Below are 27158 nucleotides of genomic sequence, written 5' to 3'. Positions count from 1 at the left end.
ACTTTGACGGCACTGACCATGGGTGACATATAATTGCCTAAGCACAGGAGGAACCCAGGGCTGTCTGAAACTTGAAGATATGATTCAGTACCTCCAGCAGAACCTTATCCTACAGGAGCAGCAATGGACCATTCAGTATAACCACAGTGCCCAAAATGATATTGGATATCCACAGCTAGGTAACTTTCACCTTAAATTTCCACCATCTGTGATCAAAGAATCATAGAATACTTTGGGTTGGAAGGGACCTTAGAGACCATCTCATTCCAACCCCCCAGCTGTAGGAAGGGACACCTTCCACTTGACCAGGTGCTCAAAGTCCCATCTCACCTGGCCTTGTACACTTTCATGGATGGGGCATCCACAACTTCTCTGAGCAACCTGTTCCAGTGCTTCACTACCCTCATGGTAAAGAATTTCTCCCTAACATCTAATCTAAACCTACCCTCTTTCAGTTTAAAGCCATTCTCCCTTGTCCTGTCAGTTCATGTTCTTGGACAAACTTGCGCATACTTCATCTACATCACATGCACCTATACTTAGGTATCCAAATTGAAGAGTTGAATTTCACCTTCAATTTCAATATTAACTACTACTAAAAAGAAAACCACTTGTACATATCTCAGCCTTTTGTAGCAATCACAGCGGCCTTGTATTTAGTGTAAACTCATATGCATTTTTAGAGAGGATGGATGTGTACTAGCCTTTATTGAATGTTTATGTGAGAAACAAAACCTCTGCAGTGTATTTAAGAAATAACCTTGATTTCCAAGGTGATGGAATAATATTCCTGATACACTAATATAAGAAAAATCAACACTTCAAGCACTGTTAATAATTAAATGAAAACATTAGAAGTTCTATTTCTATTGAAAAAAAAATTCTCAGAAATAAATTTTTTTCTTTCAACTACATAGTCAGCAATTGTCCAACTGTAAGAATTGGCTGTTTGGTTTCTAGACAAACAGGAACATTGGGTGCACTAGCTTATAACTGTGGAAGGAAGATGTTTCAAATATGTTCACCAAATTTGCTATAAACCACTGTGCCAGCCAGCCAGTTATACCACCAAAATGAACAACCATTGGGTTGTTGACCTATGGAAGCCACATTGTTGGCCCACTCCTGGATATGGCTAAACTCAGCAGTAGCACCTTGGAGCCAGATTATGCCTGTTTTAGCACTGAAAGAAACTTTTCTTTTCACACACCAGGAGAGAGGCATTCATACATTGCCTGAGGCAGGAAGAACCTGAGAAAGTTTGTTTTGCGGTCTCTACTGGAGTCAAAGGGGAATACCTCTGAGAGATCACGGCATTTTATCCCTCATGACATTTTCTGCTCCACCTATATGAGATCAGACAGATAGGATTTCCATCTGCAGTTTCTCCCTCTTCCTATTTTTGTTGCTAAGGCTACAGAAAGAACACTCAGGGAGTGATGTTTTGATTTATTTAAAAATTTTAATAGGCACTTGTGAAAAGTCATGCAGCTTGATACAAATGAATAAAACAAACCTCCAGTAACCCTGTCACATCCCTCTACTTTTGTCAAATGTTGTGCCACTAAGAGGTCTGGTGGATATGTTTTCTGTCCTTTTTCTTTTTTTTTCCCCCGTGTTATTCACACTGCAAATTGTTCAATTTGTTGTAGACTCTCCAAGATCTTCATTGCCAATTTTGTTTTCTAGAAATAAATATACTGTTTTATTACTGATGGTCTGTGAAAACTTAGACATGCTGCACATGAATGCACGTTGGTGTTACAGAAGGAAGAAAACAAATAACCAAAAACCCCAAGTTATTTTCATTAGTTATTAATTTCTATTCAGTGCATGAAATACTACTACCAAAGGCATCTCCTCAGCAGTTTCTTCAACAGTTGAAAGCATTTAGGTAGTATTTTTGGAAGGACAAATGCACATTTTACAAATGGAGCTTTCTTAACTTTGATACCCCTCTTGATATGAATTTTGAGCATTAGCCCCATTTATTATTCTCTTTGAAAAGTCTGTATAACTCACATGATCACAACAGACCATTGAATGAAGTTATCATCATGGTTAGGCTTCGCAAACGAAGATTTGGGAAGGAATCTACCCACACTTGCTAGTTATAATGAAGTTATAATTACTAACTTTACACAGAGTCAAAGGAAATGTCTGACCGAATCCGAAACAAAGCACTTATCTGCTTACATGCCAAGCTGCTACTGTTTTGGGATAACAGATAATAGACTCCAATATTAAAGAAACATGAAAGATTTTAGTAGGCATGGAATAATACATCAATGTCATTAGAATTCCTATGGCTTTGAAAATCTATCCCTAAGGATTGGTGTTAACCAAACTGGAATTATGTGGCTTAATGTGACAACTTTTTACTCACCTACCCAAATTCCTCTGCACTAACAGCCCGGTAATGTATTCACCCTCACTCCTGGCTCCAACCAGCTATGCACAATTTGCTGTGTGCTGCTAAATTAGCTAAGGCTGTTTGCTTTGCATGGGTTGAAATGAACACAGTCTTCTGCTTTTTGCATGACCAAATCGATACAAGTCTCCTCCCTCATTGGGACACTCCAGGTGAACGGGATGAAAAGGGTCAGAAAGGAAATACCCAGGAAAGGAGAGACCTTCCCAGTCTTCACAGCCACACTCATATTCAGTTCTCACAAGCTGAATCTATTTTCAGCAAACTTCTGCAAGCAAGGGCTAAGGCATGCATGACTGAAATAATTAATTCAGAAAGAAAGTACAAGGTCTGTTGATACTGCTCACAGCTCTTTTCAGCCAAGAGTTCACTGATTCTGGCATAACTGTAATGTGCTTTAGGAAGTTGGAGATGAAGAGGGATATGGAAATGTAAAACATTATAATGAAGAAAATTCAAAGGTAGATTCCCTTAAACTCTGAATTCCCTGTCTCCTTCCTTGCTATAAAAATTCATTATCATCAATATGTTAAATTAAATGCCTTGTGTGCCAACATAGCTAAGCATGTAAAATGAACTCAGGATTACAATGGAGTTCTCTTACTTAGGAGTGGGGGAAGTAGTTTTTAATTTCTTTCTTTCCCCATCTTCTCCCTCGAAGCTTAAAGGAAATAGAGAATGAATGTCACCTCCAGTCTTTGCCTTTTTCAGCTATACCTGAGTTGATAGCAGAACCATCAACTCTTGAGTTTAGATTGAAATTACTGGAAACATTTACAGGCTCATTGCTACAGTACTTTTTATCAAGCTGCCAATACATTCAGTCCAGCTGAAGACTGCAGCAACACCCAGTACAAGTGTAAAGATGGTCTTGATATAAGTAAGCAATTAATGTATTCAAAACAAAAAGATGTATGAGGCTTTTCTCTAGTTTACCATTTTGCAACTGAAAGCCTGAAAGAAAACAAGACAGTGATATATCAGTCTGCTGTCTGGTTAGAAAGTGTGACATCACTGGTGAAAAACTCAGCTGGACAAGTGAAAAATAGTGAGTAAATAAACGATTATCCCAGATTCTGCAGATGACATACTGTTTGTTGTGATTAGTAAGAGTAGAGAATTAGATTATTTCATATGTGATCTGTGCTGCTTTCCAGATCAATTCACTTTCTGGCTGTTCTTTATAATTACTAAAAATATTACTTAAATACTGAATGTAGCAACAATTTTCAGGCCTTTTAGTTTGACTTAGGATGTCACATGAAGAGAAAGTTCAGATACTTTCAGTAATATCACATAAAAAAGGAACATATTTTTTCCCTTGACTCAGTCCGAAAACAAATGACATTCTCCACCTCCAAAGTAACAAGGTATTTTCTAAAATTAACTCTGGCAAGTGTGAATAAAAACATTCTAAAATAGTGATAACAACCTCTGCAGAAAAAAAAGTAGATTAAAATATGGCAAGAAAATCTCATACATCTTAGTCTTTGATTACTGTATCAACTGTATCATTTAACAGCAAATGTTAGCTCTCTTACAACAAAAATATTACAACTAAATATTCTGCTACATAGAAAAGCAAAAGGTATAACCAAAATGATTTCAGTGGGTTTCAGTGCAACTCCAGCATATCCAAAGACTCTTCCTTCAGTACATCTTAAATTTCTGCTGCAACTTTCAAGCTTCTAAATATGAAAATAATAACATGACATTTCAGTAAATCTAGTAAATGGATACCAATAAAAGCACAAGAACAGCCAGACTCTTTTTGGCCAAAGGTACTTTTAGTCTGGTCCTCAGAAATGACTGGGAATGACAGTTGGACTCAATGATCCTTGTGGGTCCCTTCCAACTCAGAATATTCTGTGATTCTGTGCCTGTGCCTGATGCCCAGGAAGCCCAGGGGACCCAAGACAAACAATGGCAATTCCCCATTTTCCCTAGGTTCCAGTGATCTGCTCTTCAGAAACTCCCTTTTATGTTTAATAATCCTTGACAAATTTGTATTCCATGAATTTGTCTGATTTTTTAAATTCTGACATCCACAACATTTAGTGTCAATGAGCTCCACGGTTTTCGGAGTTTAATGATGTGCAATAGAGAGGAATCATATGGGAAGTTTGTTTAATCCTCTAGAGCATTATGGAAATATCAGAGACATGAACATCTATTGCAGCAAAGACTTCTGGGCCAATGTTACACTGGCTTAAAGTCAGCAAGACAACTGTGTTATCAGTACAACTGACATGGCCTAGGGCAACATAAGATAGGGTCTGAAATTGCTGAAAACCTGATGCAGTACCACTTTCAACTGTAAAACCATGTTTTATAGTTACAGTTGTTATACCCCTGGAAATTCTAGGGCTATACTAGATGGTCAAAGTTTAATCAAAAATGGAGAAAAATATTTGCAAGCCTATGGGAGGAACCCAAATTTTTCCTCCTTCTCTTGAATGAATCATGAACCAAAAATATACATACACCAAAAAAATCACATGATGTAGTAATTATTAACTGTAAAAAAGAAATAACTACACTTCCTTAACATTAAAAATAAGAATGAATATAACTTTTGTTCTGATAAAGATTTTGCAAGTAGACCTGGCAAGCTGCAGCCATGTAATTAAATCAGTTAAAATATATTTCTTCACCTAGAACTAAAATGATGCTAAACCAAAATTTGATGTTTCCCTTATTTCAGTCAAGGGCTAAATACTGTTTGAACTACATAACATAGTCTAGAATCCATTCCTCAAATGAAGCAACATCACAAAGCAGGTATCAAAGATAAAACATATAGTTTCTTCAGTTTTTTAAGTTGTTGTTTTGTTGGTTTTTCTTCCACACAGATTTTTGCAAATACAGATTTCAGAACAGAAGTACCACTCTTTTGCTCTCTAATGAATCAGTCAACTCCTGTGACAAATTTTTGTTCTGCAAAGCTTCATTTCTCCTCACTTATATGTCAAATATTTCAACTAAAATAAAAATTAGAAGCCTAAAATCTGGTTAAACCTGTGTAATGAACATATGTTACTTTGATATTTCATAATGCACATTAATATGTGACTATGCACTAAAAAAGAATTCTGTCTCAGTGCAGAGATCAATAGCATCCCCAACATTATTAAACTGAATGACTATACAAAAAACGTTGCCTGTGGAATTGACTTGCACTGTTAACTTTAGGGAAAGGAAGACACAAATACTATTTAAGCAAAATATTAGAACTATAAATTTAAAAGCTAAACAAGCAGGCAACTCTACACAGGTAATTAAAGGCTCTAAAAATTGCAAGTCAGAAAACAGACTTTAGAAGTAAAGCGTGACACTCTCATAGCTTGGTACGAGGAAAAAGAACAGAAATGCTCATTAGACTATGTGATAATAAGGTTTTTTTCTTAAATACAGAACATGCTTCTCAGTAACCTGGAGAGACTATGGTTTCAGAATAAGTGCTATTGACTCTGCTCCTTCTAAGTCCTTCAGATGCAACTGGCATTAAAGCACTGGGATGTGAAAAAAAAGGGAAAAAATAGGAAAACAGGAACAAAACAGAGGTAGGCTTGGCCAAACTGACAGCTCACTATGAGGCTATGATATGAAATTGTTTAGTTTTAAGGTTTCAATAATGCATGGTTAAATTTTTCTACTTTAAATATATGCATTAGAGCAGTAATCACAGGATTGACTTATCATTTGCCCAGTTGAGGGGAATTTCATCTTAACCATTTATTTTCTTCCTTGCTCAGTCTTGAAGTGAGAACACAACAATGGGCATGCTGACACTGCTGTTAGTAGCTGAGAGTAATTGCTCTCAAGTCCCAAGGGCTGTAAAACTCAATCCCTTCTGTTGTTTTTGCCAGTCAGAACCAGACATCGTCACTTCCATGAATGACTGGGACTGATAAGGGAGAAGCATTCTTCTGGGCACAAGCTCTGGGTCAAAATGCAAAATTCAGCAAAAGACCATTTTTAGTAGGGAATCCAGCAGTGTTATTCCAATAGGGGCAAGACAATTTTCAGGTATAAACTACAGGGACTGCTAAAATTTACATTTCAAACAACATTTAGAGAAACTAAAGAAAGGAGAGAAAAAAGAAAGAAGAATGTCTTCAGTTAACAACAACTCTATTTTAGTTAAAAGCAATACACAGCATGAGATATCAGTAACATCCACAGGAATAAACGAATCACTTCACTACAGGAAAAAATTATTTTTCACTGAAATAGCCACAATTTTCTATGCTTGCAAGTACTATGTTAGGAGGGGTGGAGAAAGTAAGATAAAGTTGAAGTTTGGTTTGATTTAGCATGCTCAGCATGCTGTTTATTGCTTGGAACTGAATCTTTTTCTGTCATACAGTTGCAATCATTCATTCTGTTCTAAGACTTTATATGAAAAATCATGTTTTCCTCATACTTTTCCTGGTGCAAAGCATTAAAACCTTACTGCACTCAGCACAAGCTTGACTATGATTTAATCTATTATTTTATTGCTGATTTATTTTTGATATTTGAAGTTTGCGAAAGACTATTGTTTTGATGTAGTATCTCCACACAATGGCAAAAATTTGAAAGTAATTCACACGATCTAAAGTTATTTTGCAAAGTTTGTTATCTTCTGCTCATGCCAATGCAGGCTATATATTAGAGACTTTTCCACTTCAATTTCTCTGTATTTTACTTGTCAGTGTTCTACTGTGCACTGGAGGTGACTGCAGACACAAGGACCAGGGAGAATGAACGGTGAAACAAAGGACCATCAAGCAAGTTGTCCAAAACCTTTCTATAAAGTCAGCTGCAGCTGGGGTTGTTTTACAGAAGATCTGTGATAAAGAGATCAAAACTCTACATACAGAAGGAGAATCAGTTCTGTGTGGAGCTACACATAGCCATAAACATAGGATATTACTTGAAAAATTATGCAGATTTTAAACAAGGGAAAAATTATGATGCAAAAGTTTTGAAATGCACAATTGTATATTAATGCATTATTAAGCTTTTTTCAGTGCTCAGTAGTCAGACTTACATTGGGAATTCATTTGTGGATACCTTAGTGGTGAATACTGGGGACCCAGCATCCATACAGGATGCATTTCAGAGATCAACTCCTTTTCCAGTAAATGCAGAAGAGCAACAGGCAGCAAGAACCTCTGATATCTGCCTTCATTACCTTTATGGCTACAGGGTTTTGGGGTCAATTGAACAACTGTCACATCATGACCATGAAGCTGTGTTTATTTTAACAATATTAATACTAATTTACTTAATAAAAGTGAGTTATTATGGAGCATACTTTTCTTTTATGAGAGTATATGAAGAAAAGTAGTATATTTGTCTTATTTTTCTCCTTACTTGAAAGAAGACATGCCAAACTAGACATATTCATGAAGATGTATTTTCACACTCACTGCTTTTACAAGGACTTACAGTGTTTACAGCAACAAATTCCACCTGAAACATTGCATTTCCTAGGCTCTATTTATCATAAGTAAAAGGCACTTCTGAATGCCCTCAGCACAATAAACAAAAGTGGTGGATTATACAACAACCAAAAAACCCAAAACGACCCTGACTCCCAAGACAAGAATCCTAAGAACGATGGGAGGAAAATAAAAAGGAAAGCTAGACTTGAAATTATGAGATTGTGAAATCCCAGAAATTTGAGAAACAAACTTTCTAGAAAGAATTGTTGATACAAATAGCACTTCATGTTGGAATTTCCCACCTGATTTCTAATGTATATCCCACAATAATCCCTGTCTTTGAGATCCCTGTAACCACAGCGTGGTACACTTTTCCCCCATCCACCACCTGCAGGACCGTGGAAGCTGCCTTTGCACTGACCATTCCCAAGCACCATGTAGTGCATATGGGATGTGATTTTGATGCTTCCAAACTCAAAAAAACTCCTCTGGTATAGCGGGAAACACTTCAGCTTCTGACAGTCCCAAAGTTATTCCAGGTATAAGGCTTTAAGGTTTGGTTTTGTGACCCTTGGGAAGAAATATGGCTTAGCTGTGGATTCTCCTATCTCCAACAGACTCTAAAATTCTCATTTGCCATGAAGCCAACTTGTTGCAATGCACCACCAGAATACTCTTTTTGGGATTGACCCTTACAGTTGATTTCAACTGCTGACAACATACTTCTTCACCTGCCCCAAGAACAACTTCTTTGGGGATTTCTTTAGAACTGTGACTTTTGTATCCACCTATATAACATGGGATCTCACTCTTTTTACACCTGTACCTTTTCAGAGCTTTCTCTCTCTCTTTGGCTACTTTATGTAGTGGCAATGAAACCCTAATAAGCCTCTTATGGAGTATGACTCTTCTCTGTATTTGGGCTCTAAAATACCAATTGCAAATAAAGGAAATGAGACTAACCTCGATCCCTGGGAGCCTTTTTAGATTTACAACATCATAGTCTCTAATCGACAAAGTATAATAGCCCTACCAAAGTAGGAGAAAAGAGGAATACTTTTGAGATAGTGATACTGTTTTATAAAGTGTTTATGATAAGCATTTGTTATATATTGATTTTACCCCATAATTTACAGCTAGCTGTCAGCTCTCCAATCTGGCTTGCTGCAGAAACCTGTTCTTCCCGTCCTTTGCCTTTCTCTTGGCACCTCCAGTTTTGTGGGTTTGTGATGCCACAACAGTGCACCCATGGACCACAACATTCCTATTCTATGGCAACACAATGGGACTTGGAGATCTTGTCGTCTTCTTCTCAAGGCCCTGCTCTTTCGGGAAGGTCTTGCACATCAAACGGCTATAGCCACTGCTTCTGCTAATCTCAGCAATTTAGTTCAAGTCCAATTCAAGAGAACATCTTTATTTAAAAAAGTAACTGAATATGTATATAATTTTGCGTGAGTCCTTTCCTGAATCACAGTGCCAAACAAATGCACGAGACAAAACAGAGATGTGAAGAGAGACAGCAAACATCCTGGAGTCCCTGATGGCTACACTGCTCCATCTCTTGGACCAGAGAGGCTGCACATCTGAACAGGCACCTTATGACGGTATAGATTTGATAACAAGGGAAATATTTAGAGTTAATTTTAAACAGCATGTAGAAATTTCTGCCTACTGGCTTCCCTTTTGTCCTTGGTTGTTTTGGGTTGGTTTGGATTTTTTTTGTTATTTTTCTTGGGGGGTGGGAGGGGCAGGGTTGAGAGAGGGCAAGAGTTGTTTGTTTGGGTTTCTAAAGCTGCAGGAAAAGTGAACTCATCATTGAAAAGAAGAACAAAAAATAATTTCAAGTGAAAACATTGCTGTCTGTCTTCCTATTAAAGAAGTCTTCTGCATTTGCATGGTAAGCCTAGAAAATATTTTAGAGAGAAACAGTGTCTGTAAAGGAGGGATGTTGTCATCCGGTAGCACTGCTAAATATAAGTGGCAGGTAATACTCATTCTCTGGATTTTCTTTAGCAAGCCCTGCAATGTACACAGAGCAAGGATTTAAAATAATCAATATGCTCTCCAACACTACCGATAAGCTCCCAAGCTACAGAAAACTGCGACATGCGGATTCTTCCTCTCTGAATATCTGTAGTACACTTTACCTCCTCTATAAAGCCAGGCATCAACGTTTTTTTTTGTAAGATGCCTGTGTGGTGTAATAGGGATTTTCAACAGAATCCGATAATGTGTAAAACCACAACTCAGTTATCTTATTGTGCTGAGAAGACCTTAGAAAAAGAGGGTTACAACAGAACACAAAACCTGAATTCAATAAACTCACTAAGGTTGATGTACTATTCAGGTTAAGACACTGTAAGGCCATTAATCTGACAGGAAAGATGCCCCTGGAAAAATGTCATTCTATGCATATTGATTTGTAAGCATTCTCTTTTTCTTCTTTTTTTTTTTCCCTCCAAATCTTGCTATACATTAGTGTTAGAGAGGGAGATCTGACCTGTTTTGCTTCATAAGAGCTGGAACTGAAGGGAGACACTGCATAGGGATCTATGGGTAAGCCATGGAAAGATCAGCTACTCAAACTTTGCTGTAACTGAGACATCTTGCACTTTGCATGCAAGATCGATCTGTGTTGTGTGTGTATGAGTTGCTACACATATGGGCACATGAGGATTACACAGGGGGAAAACAGAAATTATAAAAGCAACATGCAATTCAAAACTATAATTTACCAACCAGTGACTTCCATGTTTATACAAGAGGAAACATAATTAGTGTTGTGCAAACTGGGAAGCTTAAAAAATAACAAACAGAAAACGCACCTCTCAGAAAGTACTATTATTTTTCACTCATGCTGCAGACATGCCATTGTCTCTACAGATGGGTTTTATATTGCTTTGCTTTTTTACTTTGTAAGATAACAACCCAAAATCTGAAAGCTGTTTTTTTTGTCTCAGAGTGAGCTTCTCAGAACTGAAAAATAAATAGTACTGTTGCTTTGGAAGTAGATTCTAAACAATGAAAATGTTAAGTGTAGTTTATTCCAAGCCGTATTTTATTGAAAAACAGGATGTAGATTTTATTAATAAGAAAACCTCAAAACCAATACTTAAAAAAACCCCAACAACAAAACCAACCAAACAAAACAGGACAGAGGACGGGGAAATATAGCAGTTAAAATTTTTTAAAAAAGAAATCAAAGGTTGAATGACACCATGAAACAGAGGGAGAATATCCCAAGACTTTATACAGATGGACTTGATCCATGTTATTCTTCTTTGGAAGACCAAAACTCAAATAACATGTGCAAATTGTTTCAATGACCAACCTGAATTTTCTTCCAAATTCTCATTTTTCTAGAGCCTTTTCCCCTTTGTGCCTGGATATAGTTCTCCATAAAGACAGGCAAAGTCTCGTAAATTGAGGTGTTTACACCAGCTTCTAAAAAATAATTCAGTTTTATTTTATTTTAATACTACTTTTTCCATGTCTCCAGAACTGCCAAAACATGGGACTTCCCTTAGGTGTTTTCCAGTAAAGGAACAGACAGCCTCAAGAGATTATCTTCAAAAGTCAGAAAGGATAGGCTCCTGCCCCAGAACAAGAGATAACTAGCTTCCACATGCTGACAGGTTCACAAAGACCAGAGGTTCTCTTCCCTGTCGACATTTGAATACACGGAAGGAAATGTCCTAATTTTTTACTTACCCCCAATCAAAGACGACAAATTGAATAAAAAAATAGATGGAATGAATATCTACCTCAATCTGGGTGGTGTTGTCATGTCCTTCTTCAAGCAGCAGGTCTGTGAAACCCCCTGGCTCAGAGGAATCTTGCCCCATGCTGGCTCTGTTGGTGTCAATTGATTTGAGAGACTCTGAGTGCCTTCTCCACCTGTTGCTGCTTACATATGAATCCACTCGCACATTTTCCTCCATTCGAGGGAAGCTCTGAACAATTTCATAAAATGCACCTGTTTGACAGGAAAAAAAAAACCCAAAACAAGATAATAAGTGAGCAGAACATTAGTTTACTAACCACAATTGAAAACTTAAGAAGTTTTTATAAAGGTTTTGAGCAACTCCATAAAATAGCCATTTACATTTCTCATAAATTTTCTACAACAACATAAGTATTTAAAAGAATAGACAGAATATTATCCTTTCAAAAAACTCAGAAATTTGGACTGTTTTGTAGACACCTCTAAACATCCTAAATGTTTTATTTTTCTGATTATTTTATGTCTGGGAAAAGTTTTTCCTGAAACTCTTGTAACTTTAATACATACCTACCCTTAGTTGTTCCTTTTCAAAATAAATTTAACAAAAAATATTTTAATTATCTAAGAAAAATTTAGAAGAGGTAAAGAAACACTTGTACAGATTTAGTTTTTCCTACTGATTTTATGTTGAAAGAGCTTGGAAGCATTGATGATAGGCAAATAAACACTATGAAAGATGTGGAATTCTCATAAACATCTGTTCCAGTGCAAAAATAAAGCTGTCCCGCTGTACAAGTGATAAACATGAATGATGTCTGAAGTCTGTAGACACCCACTATAACATCTGCAAAGGGTGAGCAGTTGAGCAGTTGGGTGGTGTGTTTTACATATTCTTTTAGGACTTTTTCATGCTCATTCACAACTTTTTCATGCTAGTAAAACTATCAGCAAAACAGAACTATAAAACTATCACCAGACAAAACCATAAATTCTTCTATTTTGCACAATCCAAAAATCAATCAAAGTATTTTTCTGTTAATTTATTTCTGTTAACATCATCAAGAGAGGGTAATTTTGCATATTTTGCATTAAAAATCAGATATGTTTTTCATACTTCTTTGGGTTTAAAGGAGAAGTAGAGGGATGTTCTGTGCTTTTCTTGTGCCAGGAAGAAGGTGATTTCTTTCAAAAAACAGAAAAAATGAACTTTCAAGAGAAGCTGAAAAGTAAAAGGAAACACTGAAAAGGTAGACTGGTAAATAAATTATTTGCAAAAATATTTCCATTGCTTCTCTTTAACTGAAGCTTCTGAGCAAAAGAAGGCAGCCTTCCCAAGGTCCTTTCTGAGCATTGCCTGTATTGTCTAAGTACCTAAGAGACAGGAAAATAGAAAATTACCTATCAAAGGTTTAAATAAGTAAGAATTTCCTGCATCACAGCAGGAAGATGTGTAGGAGTCATGGCTATAGAAAAATCTGCCAGATGCTGGTTTTGACAGACTAGAAAGTTCATGGCTCACATACATGCTCGACATGTTGAGGCAATCACCTAAATTAGCAAATAGAACATGTGAAAGTTAGGGGAGGGTCTTAAATCCTATTCACCTCAAGATGAGCTCCATTTGTAAAGGAAAGCACTTATGCCTTGTTCTTCCACATCCTGAAGAGAGTTCTAACCTATAAGGTGTTCATAAGGTGATTTCTAACCTATAAGGTGTTCATAACACAAGATGTTTTTTAAAATTATAATAATATAGTGATGGCGAGAAGAAAGATAAAAGTATATTGGGGTATTTCCACTGTCTTGGAAACTCTGCACAATTTTCTCTGTATTTTCTTTTACAGTATAATTGCATCATGGCATCTGCAAAATTTGGCTTACACCATTCCCCATTACAGAAATCTCTGATGTCATTAATGCACAACTTTTATCTCTTTTCAACTATTTTAGTTATGTGATTTTTCTCTTTGAAACATAGAAAATGTTCTAAAACATACTGTTTCTGCCATTACACTGATAAATATTTTTAACAGGTACAAGCTATAGTGACATAAGGAAGCTTTAAAATCATCTAACTGTATTCAGAATGCATGATATCCTTCTAAATGCAATAGTAGCAAGAATTGAAAGCATGAACTGATAACTTTTCAGTTTAAAACTAGTCTTTGGGGTTTTTCACACCATTACCTTTGAAATCCATGAAACACAGTTATCAATAGACTAGTTAACTATCCTGGACTGGCAGATTAGAGATACTGAAGCTAGAGTGTAAAATCTGGATGTGATTTCAAAGAAGAGAGAAAAGTACTGTATGATTCCTCCTTCATTAAACGTTTTCCTTAAGCTATGGGGGCTGGAGAGAGAGAGGTGATGGCTTGGCTAAACCAGCTCTGCTCCAGCACGCTCTCTCTGCTTATCCCAGTAGATCTCTAATGTTGAGAAAATGACAAACATTTTTAAAATGGCCTGAATAGGATGTTTTACTTTTATGTAAATATAACTTAAATATATAAATTCTCAGATAATGGATCAATAAATTAATTTTCAAATTCTAAAAGCAGGCAGCTCATGAAAAAAAAGTATTCAGAAACCTAAAATTCCAATACCTTACAAGTTAGAACTATTTAATGTTTCTGATTGGAATCTTTGTGTAGCTAATAAATCACATAAAAGGCATTTTAGAGGAAATGTACCAAAGTATTATAGTCTTATCTTTTAGATCTTGGAGCTTGCACCTAATTAACACTGAAGTAGAATATGTCATTCAAATAAATTGGAGAGAAGCCAAATACAGTAACATCTTTATTATAATAAAATCATAACATTGGCAAATACAGATGAGTAGCAACTTGTTCAACTTGTATGAACAGAGACACAAAACTACAGTAAGCCTTTGAATCTGTTAAAGTTGGAATTACAGCTTTCAACTGATATTTTTTATGTGCAAACTAAGAGTCTTATATATAGTCCTGCCACTGGCATGCCAGTATCTGTGTGAAGGTCTATATGGCTGATACTGTACAGCAATATTTTGGAAGTAGTAAAAATAGAGTAGAGGTTTGTCCAATGAATACGTAATGAAGATGGTGTTTTGGTTTGATCCTTCAGCTCTTGTTCTTGAAATTTTCATAAAATTAGCAATGAAAATCATTAGGTCTGCAGCTCCTTGCCTCCTTGGGTTAAGTTAAAATTTAAGATTACAGCTCTATAGTGAATAAAGCTAGAGAGACAATAGGGTGGGGATAGGGGAAAGAAATCTACAAAAAGATTCCACTGCTCTATTTGGCGACTGTTGGCAAGTTCAGAAACTCTTGTCAGAGTTGGCCAGTTCAGCCATCTGTAGTTGATGTGGTTGATCAGAATGACCACCAAAGGTTTTGAGGGAATAGGGGCATCATTTACACAAACTGCAAAGGCCTGCACAGAATATTTACAGAAGGCACTGTGGAAGAGGAATGGGTGAAAATTATAAGTCAGACTCACTTTCATTCACATCTAAGACAGGTGCTTCAAATTTCCTTTTGTACAGGTTTACATGCTCACATCAAAAAGGTTTTTGAAAGCTTTTGGCATCTATTGCTTAAACCATCAAGTATCCAGATAACAGCTTTTTTACTACTTGAGTTTGCCTTTTAACAGGTACTAAATAAGCCTTTAAACTGTGTTAAAGTAAACTGATGGAAGACAGACATCCAAAAACCTGTGTCTTGTACATCAGGACCTGACTTTTGAGGATGCTCTGCTAGTCTGAGATTTTGGAAAGGCAGATGTTTGTCCTGTACTAAAATACATAGAGCCATAGAGCTGCTTTACACTCACATCATTGATATAAATCAATGCTGAAAGCGGATAACAACTAAATAAGCAGAGAAGTTTGTCCACTCCAATATTGTGAGTTATGCAAGGTGCTCTTACAGAGTGGAAATGCTGGGCTACACAAGACAGATTTGCTGAAAGGGAAGCAAACACCTAACTATGGTGGGGGCATGGGTTCTCTGCTTTTCCAAGCCTTCCCTCAAAGAAAAGATGAAAAATTCTAAGCAAATTAAACCAAAATGCAACAGCAGAACTTGACAAGTAAAAACAGCTCTGATTTAGTACAGAAGTCTGATCTGCATAAAGCTTTATTTATAAGGAAGATATATCTCACTTTACAAGGAAAAGGATGTTATAATTTTATGGACAGCAATGTAACCAAAGGTGAAAAAAACCCCTATTTGGATAAAAAAAAGGCAAATATGAAAATCATCTACCACTAATTCAACTAATTTTGGGGTTTATTTTCCCCTTTTCCATGAGCTCATACGAAGGTTTCTGGAATATTTCAGCACATCAGAATTTCAGAATTGCATTTCTGGAAAACATGTTATTCACATTTCATGATTGCACACATTTAAGCCAACTCTTCACTTTGACTAATTTCATAAATGCACCATAATCAGCAACATTTTTTTTTGAAAGCCTAGAAATACTCTCACATTGAAACCTCTATTCAATGGATTGCTTATGAGATATACTATCAACTTTATAAATATGCCACAGCCCAAATGCCAGCAAAATCAAGTATCAAATATACAAATTTATTCATCTAGGGACAGAAAATGCCATCATACTACTTCAGCTTAAGTAACTTTCTATAGACTGTCTCATGAGTCTTTATTTCTATTATGATCATTTTAGTATAAAGATGAGAACCCAACAAATGCTGGTGGAAGATACGAATACTGGTCCCATGAAGTTATAGACTCTTCAAAACAGAAACGTTCCTTTAAAGGATTCTCCAAGGAGAGAGCTCATATACTGAAGGACCAAAATCACAGCAAAAACCACTCATACTTCCCATAAGAAGAAAAATTTCTAGTTTAAATTAACTCTGCCTATGAACAGCTCAGCACAATAGAGACTTCTTTTTCTGCTGTACCTGACTCATGAGACTAGAACCAATGCCATTTCTCTGACCTTCTTTAGGAATGATATAACAGATAAGCTTGGCTTTCAATATGTCTATGATAACGATATGATAAATTTCTTAATAAATTAAAAATAACATTACTTGCAAAAATTATCCCATGGTGACAATTAGCACACAAACAGCTGTGTCAGTTTGGTTCATGATTTTAAAAAACACAGAAGACCAGACCCCTATAGTTTTGTTTTACAGATTGGCTGAGACTGATAAAAGAATTGTAGTAAATATGTGGGAAAATAATGCTTAGCATGATCCTCTTTTCACCGAACAGGGCCTGCAAAGGGAGTCAGAGGTTAACAATGATAAAGTACTGATGATGGAAGATGATGCTATTGTATTATATGCTCAAAACAACAAATAATACCAACACGATTTTGATGCATGTTTTCCTTGCAATTATACAATAAGTAGCAATTAAGACTCATGTCCAATACAGAGTTAGTATCAATAATAATAGGTATTATGGTAGGGAAATAACTGGTAATTTCCTTACACATCCATTTTATCAACAATATGAACCCAGACTTTCCCTTTGTCACAAATATAACTGCTGCAGGCTGGAATTTTTTTTTTTTAAATTACCTGATTTCATTTCACTTTGTAGTTATTTATGTAATCATACCAGTAAATTAGAATGGTATAAGCAAAGTCAAGATCTGAGTCCACTGGTAACAATACTGTTACTTTGATTAGCTTACATCAACATTGAGGAAATACTGTTTAATTCCAGCTTCACTCATATTCTCCAGCTACATAAACACAATAATTTAACGTGTACATTGAATTTACAAGCAGTCTGATTACAGTTTTATAGCTTATTACAGATGTGTTTTGCTATTCTTCCTGTCAGTTCCACCTGGGGACCAAGACCTAAGTTTATTCCTAACTGGATACACACAGAACAAAAAAAGTACAATTTATGTGTCAAAGAAGGCTTGCAGTCTTGAAGGTACTAGGTAATAAGAGGAGGGAGAGAGAATTTTGGTCAATACACAGTGATATCAGTCATCACCAAAAACCTAGCCAGTATCAAGATTTTGAAGCCATTATAGTGGGGAGATTTAAAATGAAAAAGAAAAAAGTTCTATTCTGATGTGCTTAATTTTTTTTATAAACACAACTTAGATGGATTTCAGTTGGTTTCACAGTTGAGGTTAAAACAGTGATAAGAGTCTAGGGAGGGCTGATCACAACAGAAGTGGAAGGCATATAACCTTTCACATCTACTAAGTTCTTACATGTCTTATGCACATCTGCGTCCCACACTTGCAGACTTTTTTTGTATTGCTTTTGGATTGATGATAACACAATTATGATTAAGGAAAAACTCCAGAATGTAATCCTCTATCTCAATCCTCCACTTTCTGAGACAGGAAGACAAAATCACTTTGAAAGGAGATCATAGGTAATGAAATTGGAATTGATTGAGGTTTAGCCTTTTCTTACAAAAAAAAAAAAAAGCTCTAATAGGCTTAGATGCCCAGCCATGGTAAATTCAATCTGAGCACTACTCAGCATCCCTACTAACAGAAAACCTAGAAAAGCCAGAATGATGTCGTTCTGATTTGATTTAAAACTTCACAGATGTACTGTTACAAATGTGATATTCCCAGAATTTTCAGGTGGATCAGATCAGAGAGCTGGACCCCATGGATCACGAGAAGAATTAAATACTGTGCTATTCATGTCTACCTAAAGTCAGTATGCAATGTGCAACTGGAATAGTTTTTCCAAATGAAAGATGGTAAAGACTTTGCTTTCTCCTTAACTTTCTCTTGTCTCACCTGCTGTAACATCAGTATAACTTCACATAGCTTTGATCATTGCTATACATACAACCATTTTTTAACACTGGACTTCAAGATTTTTCAGCTGAAGATCCCTAAAAATTTCCAAGTAGAGTTATAGGCCTAAGCCTACTTAAAGGAATTTTTCCAAGTTCTCCCTTTCCTTTCCTCCTTTCCAGCACAAAATTTGGCATTATAGGTGGTAAACACTACTCTCCTGATCTCATCTGACTAGCAAGAAAAGGGTGCTTCCTGACACACTGGTCAATGCTGGGATTCTTTCTTTTGGCCGTATTCAGCACAAATAATCACAAATATCACTTAATCTTTAATATGTTTTGTATCCACATTCCCAAGTACACTTGCAATAATTATTAATAATGCAGACACCCAAATGTACCTACATGAATTCTTAGCACATACTAAGCTTCCAAAGGAAGTATATCTGTAATGTTCCTATGTCCCTGGTACAAAACTCAAAATATTTATAATTGTATTGATTTGTGGATTATCAAAGTACAGCATAGAAAAGCAGGAACTTAATACATTTTAAATAATTTAACATTTTCTAATTAACCATTGTAGTAATAATGTCAAAATATTAATTCATCTGAAATTTACGTATTTTCTGTCCAAACCTCTCCATATCACAAATCCTTGTTAAGCCACAGAATTATTTGTTTAAAAAGTAAGAAAAAGTAAAGAATTCAACAAAAAAAGTCCTGCTAAGAGAAATGGAGATCTCTCTATAATATTCTATTTATATGCAAATTCTTGCCTTTCCAAACTTGATTCTATGCTTTTCCAGAGAAAATAAGGTACCAACTGTACCTTATTTAAACACATTGGAAAAAAGTTTTTTTCTGGTCAATAACTGGATTACAGTATAATTGCTAATGTTGCAAAGCAGTATTACAGCTGTATCCATTGTGTCCACCTCACAGTTCCAATTTGAAAGCACCTTTATTTTTCCTCAAGGATCCAGCAATGGATCAGTGATGGACTGATAGGTCAGTAATGTCTTAAACATTGTCAAAATCATAGAAAGACTTTTTGTCAAACTGCAAGGAAGCAACAGTTCTGTCTGTGGCCACCAAAGCATCCCCTCCTCCCAGTGCCTCCTGACTGGAGTTTGGACTGTGACTGGGGACTTGAGGTAAAACTATTGTTTAATCATTTCAAGTCTGAGGAGAAGCAAGCAAGGCTCAGGAAAGAAGAATGCATTTGTGTTAAAAATCAGCCCTAGCTAGGCTCAGGGGGTGGTGAGGGAGAAGGAGTTTGGGTCTGTGATGGTGAAATCTCTCCAGACCAAACTTCTCTCTGATCCCAGAGAAGACCACATATATACAGGACTCACATGAGAGGCAGCTGAGAAGTGGTCATAAACCACCAAAGACCCCCAAAGCGCCCCCCCCAATTCATTCCTGAGACCTTCACCTCAGAAGACTGCATGTGATCCAAATCTGTTACAAGAGACTGCAAAGCTTCTCCCACTCCAAGGGGAGGTGCCCGGCATCTCCTGAACATATATTAATCCATTAGACTCTATGTTTTTTGGGAAACTCTCCCCACCAAGAAGACCAGAAGAACCGGACCTACAGAACAGTGCCGGTTTACACAGAGTGCTGGTACTTTTTCTATTTTAATCTCTCTCTGTCACTTTCTTTCTTCTACCCCCATCCTCCTTTTTCCTATTTCTTTCTATCTCTCTTTCTCTGTCTCACATTTACCATCAAATAAAACCCATACTATTGACTTTGGTATTTGGTCTCATTTGTACCTTAATTCAGGAAGAGGCATTTCTAATAATTTTAATAACCGGATCTTAACACTTAGGCCCTAGAACAATCCAGGGATGCCAGAGAAAACCATACAAAAAATGAATTAGGCATTCATAATTTGAACTGCAGCATATGTCTGCAACTTCTTTTACATGACTTGTTGAGACAGAAGACAGCAAATATCTGGAATGTACCAAACTGTGTTAGCATGGCTAATTTATGCCGTTCCCAGTAGACAGTGCCAAATGCAGCTTTGGTAGAAGGGTTGTCTTCAGCTTTAGCCTGAGGAAAAGCCAAAGGCTAAGACAGATGCAAGTTCATTGCTTGAAAAGTGGATTAGCACAGACAACACACAGTGCCCCTGCACTCTGCAGCGTACAGAGGCAAGGAGTAGTGATTCCAGGGACACCGCTTTGGCCCAGACACCATCACTTAGCTTTCCACAGGCTTGTCACTCCCTGGTGCTGAAGCAGCATCAGAGGGTAATTGGCTTCCTGGGTAGCCCTGTCAGATTGACTGAGTTAGGCACAAGGATCGATGTCAGCATTCACACCAAAGGCAACCACGCAGAATGTGGTTGCTCAAGCAAAGAGAAAATGGGGCTCACCTCTCAGCACAGTGTAAACATGTATAGACAACATCACCTCAGGGGCATAGATTAAAGTCTGAGCAACCAGCCACAGTGGAAATAAGAGAAGGAAGGTGGCATAATGCCCTGTCAGCTACAACAAATGCTGATGGACACACAGATGAAGGATTTTCTCTCCTCCCTTTTCAGGGATACCCAGCAGATTGAAATCACCTTGTTAATAAGTTTGTCTGCAAACAGGGCCAAACTCCTAAGCCCCTTACTTGCTCTAAACAGATTTATTAATGAATCTGTGGCAGTGGGACAAAATACAGTCTACATAAAGAGTGCCATTTTGCAGAACTCAACCTGACCTGGACACCTCAAAGAAAAGCAGATCATGCAACGTAGCCCCAGTATGACTTAAATATGGCACGTTTCTCTTGCTGTGTCCTAAATTCCCTCTGCCCCCTTCATAAGAGTGGAAAGGAAGTGGTTTGCAGTATTAGATGTTTCACAGAGCTCAGGATTTGGAAAACTGGAAAATGAACAAGCAATTGCTGTTGCCCAGAAATGTGTGGCAGAGAATGCAACAGTATCTGATATTAAAAAAGCTGAAGAAAAAGTCTACTGTGATGTTTCTTCCAGCAAAAGAGGGTTTTTTGAAGATGGGAAAATTAAAATTTAAACTGTTTGTGAAGACATAACTTAAACTTTTCTTCAGCTCAGTGCTAAATGCACACACCGATTTTAGACAGAACTTAAAATTTAAACCCCTTTTCTTTCATTGTGGACTAAATAACAAAATCTTATATTTTCTTTCATTTCCTACACCAACAGTGATTCAGGATTTAGAAAGATTTATCCAGGTGCAAGCAAATAGATGGATGATTTGTGGAAGCAATGAATTCGCTTAATAAACAGTGAAGGCTTAGTGCCAGACCTCACTAAACTGTGGTGTCAAGACAGGGTTTTCATAAAATGTCCTGCAAAAAGGAAAAGAAGTAAATTGGCATGTTCAAACATAGAGTTGCTCCAAGGGTCAGGAAAAAAAAAAAGTGGTTTCACTGGGCTTATATGGCAGGGTTATATGTTGAAGTCAGCAATGATTGAGAAATATCTTAAATGTTAGTCCTTTAAAGTTATCAAGATATTTTTAGCCTAATTATCTTGCCTTTATAGATATACTTAATTATACTTACTGTGTTTTACTCTTGGCACTTTTTTGGTAGAGATGGGATGGTCAAGAAATGAAAATGGTATTTAAAAAAAAAAAAGACATTAGAGCTTGTCTCAAGATCTCTTCATCCTCAACCTGCAGCTGCTGTTCAACTTAAATTCTCTATATATTTACCCAGTCCTCTCATTTCTGTATATTTTGTTCCAAAAGAATAGTACAAAATTTTAAAAAATAAGACCTATTGCCTTCCATTTTCATTCATATGCATTAAGTGTTTTAAGGACTTCTGAAAATATAGTAGTGATTTGAAACAGTAAGGGCTTCAATCTGGCCCAGTGCAGTAAGTCAGTACCACAGATATGGTCCTCTGTAAAAGCAGTCACTAGAGAAATCAGAACCTTTCAACTTTCAGGAAGCACAAGAGAAACCTAAGTAACTACAGTAAATATATATGATGTAGAGATGGATTCTATAAAAGAACCCAAATATAAGCTCTGAAAGTGTAGGTTACTTATTTTTTTAAAAAATATTTTTCACAATAGCTCAATGGATACTTCTCTTTTGCAACCTGGAAGATGGAGATAATGATACTCTCTGTGATAAACATAGTCTGTGTTACTGATGACCAGATAATAGCTACATACTGTTAATGAAAGGTCAATGCTTATTTCTTTCAAACTCTTTGTTGGCAAACTATTTTCTATTTTATCTAATGAAGATTAAATTTGTCACTGAAATTACAATGGATCTAAATGCCTTCAGCTTTTATTTCTTATTTTCAGGAGAAATTCTCATTTTAGCTTGAGCTAAAATCCTAGATCAGGAGATCTGCTGGAGAAAAATATCATGTTTCTAGTACACTAATGGTAGGAAATTAGAGTGGAGATTGTTTTTAAGCTCTGGCACAAAATCTGCCTTGCTAGACTTGATATGGGAACAAAAAAATATGTAAATTATACATTAAGAAGGAATTGTTGTAGAAATGAGTTTAGAGTCTAAGAACAGCTGTATTAAACCCATCAAGAATCAGAGACATAAAAATAAGAATTAAGCTGATTTGAGATATGAATGATAGAAAGACATTCTTTGCTTGGCAGAAAAGAAATAATCCATCTGAAAACTGGCAGAGATATTGGAGAAACAGAAGATAAAATATTGCATCAATCTTGAAACTTGTCAAAGCAATGAAATTATCCAGCAAATGTTTAATTGGACTGCCTGATACATGGAGTATTGAATATTGCCTTTGTCTCCTCTCAAAAGACAGACAAACTAGTACTGTGGATTGTCCAGATCTGGGGAGTAAAGGGTAGGAAGGGCATGTTTTCACATGGCAGTTTTTAACTGACAGACAGAACTGGAAGGGCTCAACTCCTATAAAGGCATTTTAGAACTTACAGATAAAGCCTAGTTTTGACACTGTTCACATGCACTCCCCCCATGCCTAAATAAAATGAGGAACTGCATTGCTGCCATTCACTTTTAATACACCAAACTTACATGGAATTTAGTTATTTGGATAGACATGTTCTGGGACAAGATTGAATAAATGTGGTTTTCTTCTTTATTATACATCTTCCAATGCTACCACAACATTTCCAAGAAAAAGCATTAACAGTTTTGCAGCACTCCTGCTGGGCTGGCTTTGCTGTGTACATACATTTCAGCTGTGCATTTTTTCAAAAAGGAGGCAGAAATGGATACCGCCGTGTTGCAAAGCACATGGTGTTTTGGAAGCTGTGCAGGGATGAGCCAGCTCAAATTACATCGGTCTACACTTACAAAGGGACAGATTTACAACTCTCTGCTGTGCCAGTGCTTTTCTAAGTGGAAGATAGGACATTATGTAATGTGTGAAGATCATTACACATTAATCATCACATGAAGAGTATGTTATTTTACTTTTCAGAAGGTAAAAAAGAATAGAGGTGACACATGGAACAAGGGAGTTCAGTTTCTTAAAAAACTCACAAATGTGCTTAAGTGCTTTGGAGGACCTTAATTTATAAATGAACCTGAGCTTATAGGAATTCAGACTTGGTAGACTCAATGATTGAATGCATGCAAACTACCCAGTGCATTAAGAGATCCAAAGGAATGGCTCTACGAGAAAGAGACCTTCTTCACAAGATGGTTTGTTTCCTTGGGTAATCACTATTGTGCAGAGCATTTGTATTTCTATTCAGCCACTTGCTCAGGCTGTTGCTCAGGTTCTTTATTATTACTGGTTACAAGGCAAATTCAAAGGAGAAAGGAGAAAAATGTCTTTAAATAAGAGTGAAAATAGTGTGTTTTAAAAGCTTTTTGGATAAAATTATATTTGTGTGTTTACTTACTAATCAAAGACAGAAATACCTGAGTACAGAATGATTTGGGAAAGTAAGTCAGTCAAAATGCAGTCTATGTTGTTAGACAAACTGATATATCTGTAAAATATACTTGAAAAATCAGCCATTTCTCCTCATTCTACCCACTATAGATTTTATTCCTAAAAAGCACATAATAATGCTGTCTCAACACGTTTTTTCTTTTCCCTTTCCAAATGAAGAATAGTGCCATCAGTCAGCTATGATTCCCCCATACCCTGCCCTTGAGATTCAAAGACAGTAAAGCACCAGCCAGTTGCACAAAAAGACATCTTTTACAGCAATTTTATACTTCTATGTCACAGCACCTTGTTGCCAAGGTTTTAACCCACAGACTGGCTGACAGCCTACCCAGAGCCAGAGCAGCCACAATAAGGTTTGGAAACTAGATTTTCACATCTTGCGACATGGAACAGATTCAAACAACAGCTAGACTTCATTCAGTGTTGTAAGAGTACAATGCAAAGAATTACCTGATTCCTGGAAATGAATACAACCCTAGAAATCATATTTTAATTTCTCAAGAACATATTCATAGTAATTTTGGTTCTATTGCTAATTAGCTCAATGTTAATTTAGGCCACAAACTCTCCCTCCATAACACATAAATTCACACTGTCAAAGCACTCACATCTCATGCAAGTCCCAAGCTGGTGCACTTTAATAGGACTTTAACAGCCCCTAGAACTGCTCATCTTCTACAGGGTTGTCAATTCCACTCCACTGAGGAGTTATTTTTTTGTAGTTAGTCTTTTTTTGTAGTTAGTAGGAGTTAGTCTTAAATTAATCTGTCTTCTTGCTGAACGCTGACTGTCTTTCTCAATATGTACATCTCATTTACTCAGGCAGAGAAGCAGCTCAGTCTCCACAGATATATCCATGTCTGAACTACAGAGGGATAAATTACCAGTTCCTGGATATCCAGGTGTCTAGGCCAAGCAACTGTTAAGCTTGCACAGGCTAACTGTGCTTGTGCACTGTGCTCCACAGATCCAAACCCACTACCATTGACAGGCCCGGTTACAGGTCTCTTTTCAGATAAATGTTAGGGCTAGGCTATCAATCAGTAAAGGATGCAGTCAGTAAAAGACTGGCAGACCACACATTCCCACCTTACCAAAGAACTGGTTTGGCCACCTTTCTTATCTGCCTGAGTAGCTCACTTGATCCTGCTTTTCATTTTTGGAAAGCAAGTGCCCATTGTGACAGAACTGTCTCAAAATTCACAGGAAACTTTTTGCCTTACATCTGAGAAAGTTACAGTCCTTGTGGATTTTTTAAACTGTCTATCCTGCCCCTCTCTTTTGCTCAAAGTAGTCTTTCCTATTTTCTGGAACAACTTCAAAAGCAGGACACTTTGGTAGGATTGTAGGTGCTCCAGTCTGTCATCACATTTGTAACACGAAAAGAATTTGGGAGGAAGAGTTTGTTAAACACTAACCAGTGTTTACAGCAAATGCACACTTGCTTCAAAGACTAAACCTGGTTTTGCAGCCCATACGTCAGTCATGTGCAAGTTTCTCATAGTTTGGTGCATTTGGGCACATTGCTGGCTCAAAATGAGCCCCCAAAACCACTGACACTTCCATGAACCAGGTCCTTTCAAAGGCCTGTTATTTAATGGAACTTTATCGCATAACTCAGAATGGACATTTTTCCTCTTTTACATTGATGGTAAACCAAAACCTCACAACTTCTTGTGCCCTAAATTAGTCTCACTTCTGCCTGGTTATGCCAAAAGTTGCAGATTTTCCACATAGTGTATTCATCCCTTCACATGATTTAGCTAAGCCGTTTCTAAGCATCTGTCCAGTATCATCTGTTTGTAAAAAAGTGAGAAGCATATATCACTTTTTACCTACTCCTGGAGGAGAAAAGTAATAAAAGACAGCACATTCAGTCTCCTCCTCTCATATAAATGCAGTAAGAAGGGAAAAAGCACAACATACTTTATTACCCCCATCAGTTTTGCTGAAGTAAGGAGACTGAAAGCTGTGGGAGAAAACTTTCGGTGTCATTAATACAGCCTCTCCACAGGAAACACGGGCTGATCAATATATTGTTTTTCACCTTAAGCTTTAAATATGAGTGATTTCACAAATACCAGCTCATACAATTTCTTTTAGGTTTGTAATGCACTCAACTATAGGCAAAATCAATCTTGCTTCTCTTTTTCTTATGGATTTTTTCTTCCCTTCCCCCACATGTGAATGTGCTCCCACTCCTCACCGTGTGCCCTGCCCCAGACATCTCCTCCCTCCCTTCCATGGGGTACAAAAACGCACACTGACTATTCCCTCTGACATTCTTGGACTCCAAGTCAACTGTCCCCCATCCAAACAAAGTTATCTTTCCCATACCTTGAATGACAGGTTTTATTAGAGGCTCCACCACCCAGAGCCCTGACAGCTCCATCCCACCAAGTACAGACCTAGACAGGGAATTCCTCCTTTTATAGCTTTACTCAGGTTTCTTTCTGTGCCCAGTTCAGTTAATCAGCACTTTTCAGACTTACTCTGATCATCTCCCTTTTCAACAGCTGCCTGGTCTCTCCAGATGAGCCTGTGCTCTCCCAGGCAGAGGCACATTTTCAGACCACATGTTGCATCACTCCTGTTTAGTCCAGCTGCAAGGAGGAGCAGGAGCAGTGTGGGGAGGAAAGGTGATGTTGCATGCAGAGGCTGTCTCATAGCCTCAGCCATAGGCTTTGGCCTCACTTGCCTGCTACCTCTTCCCAATCTTATTGTCTGAAATCAGATGTTATCCTCTCCAGTGACCTGTCAGAGGAAGATAAAACAGCCAAGGGGAGAGTAGGACTGCATGGAGTTCTGCAGTCAGAAAATCACTGCTCTGAAAAGCAATGTGACAAGCCTGAACTCTATTTTGCTATAATATATTTTCTCAGTATCACAGAAGG

The 27158-nt window shown here is 37.0% G+C and overlaps 1 protein-coding gene across 2 annotated transcripts in view; it reads right to left on the bottom strand.

Annotated features, from left to right (window-relative positions):
- PLXDC2 (plexin domain containing 2) overlaps window positions 1–27158 on the bottom strand; it is a 254160-nt gene that overhangs the window by 129065 nt on the left and 97937 nt on the right. For both annotated transcript variants that reach the window (XM_051802444.1, XM_051802445.1), the window contains exon 2: window positions 11631–11842. In XM_051802444.1, coding sequence (XP_051658404.1) covers window positions 11631–11842 — 212 coding nt within the window. The remainder of the gene's footprint in view (window positions 1–11630; window positions 11843–27158) is intronic.

The sequence above is a fragment of the Manacus candei genome, unplaced genomic scaffold, assembly GCF_025592945.1.
Source record: "Manacus candei isolate 608988 ecotype Guabito, Panama unplaced genomic scaffold, ASM2559294v1 h1tg000056l, whole genome shotgun sequence".
Classification (NCBI taxonomy): Eukaryota; Metazoa; Chordata; class Aves; order Passeriformes; family Pipridae; genus Manacus; species Manacus candei.
The sequence above is the reverse complement of the archived record's forward strand: the minus strand, read 5'-3'. Positions and strand labels throughout refer to the sequence as shown.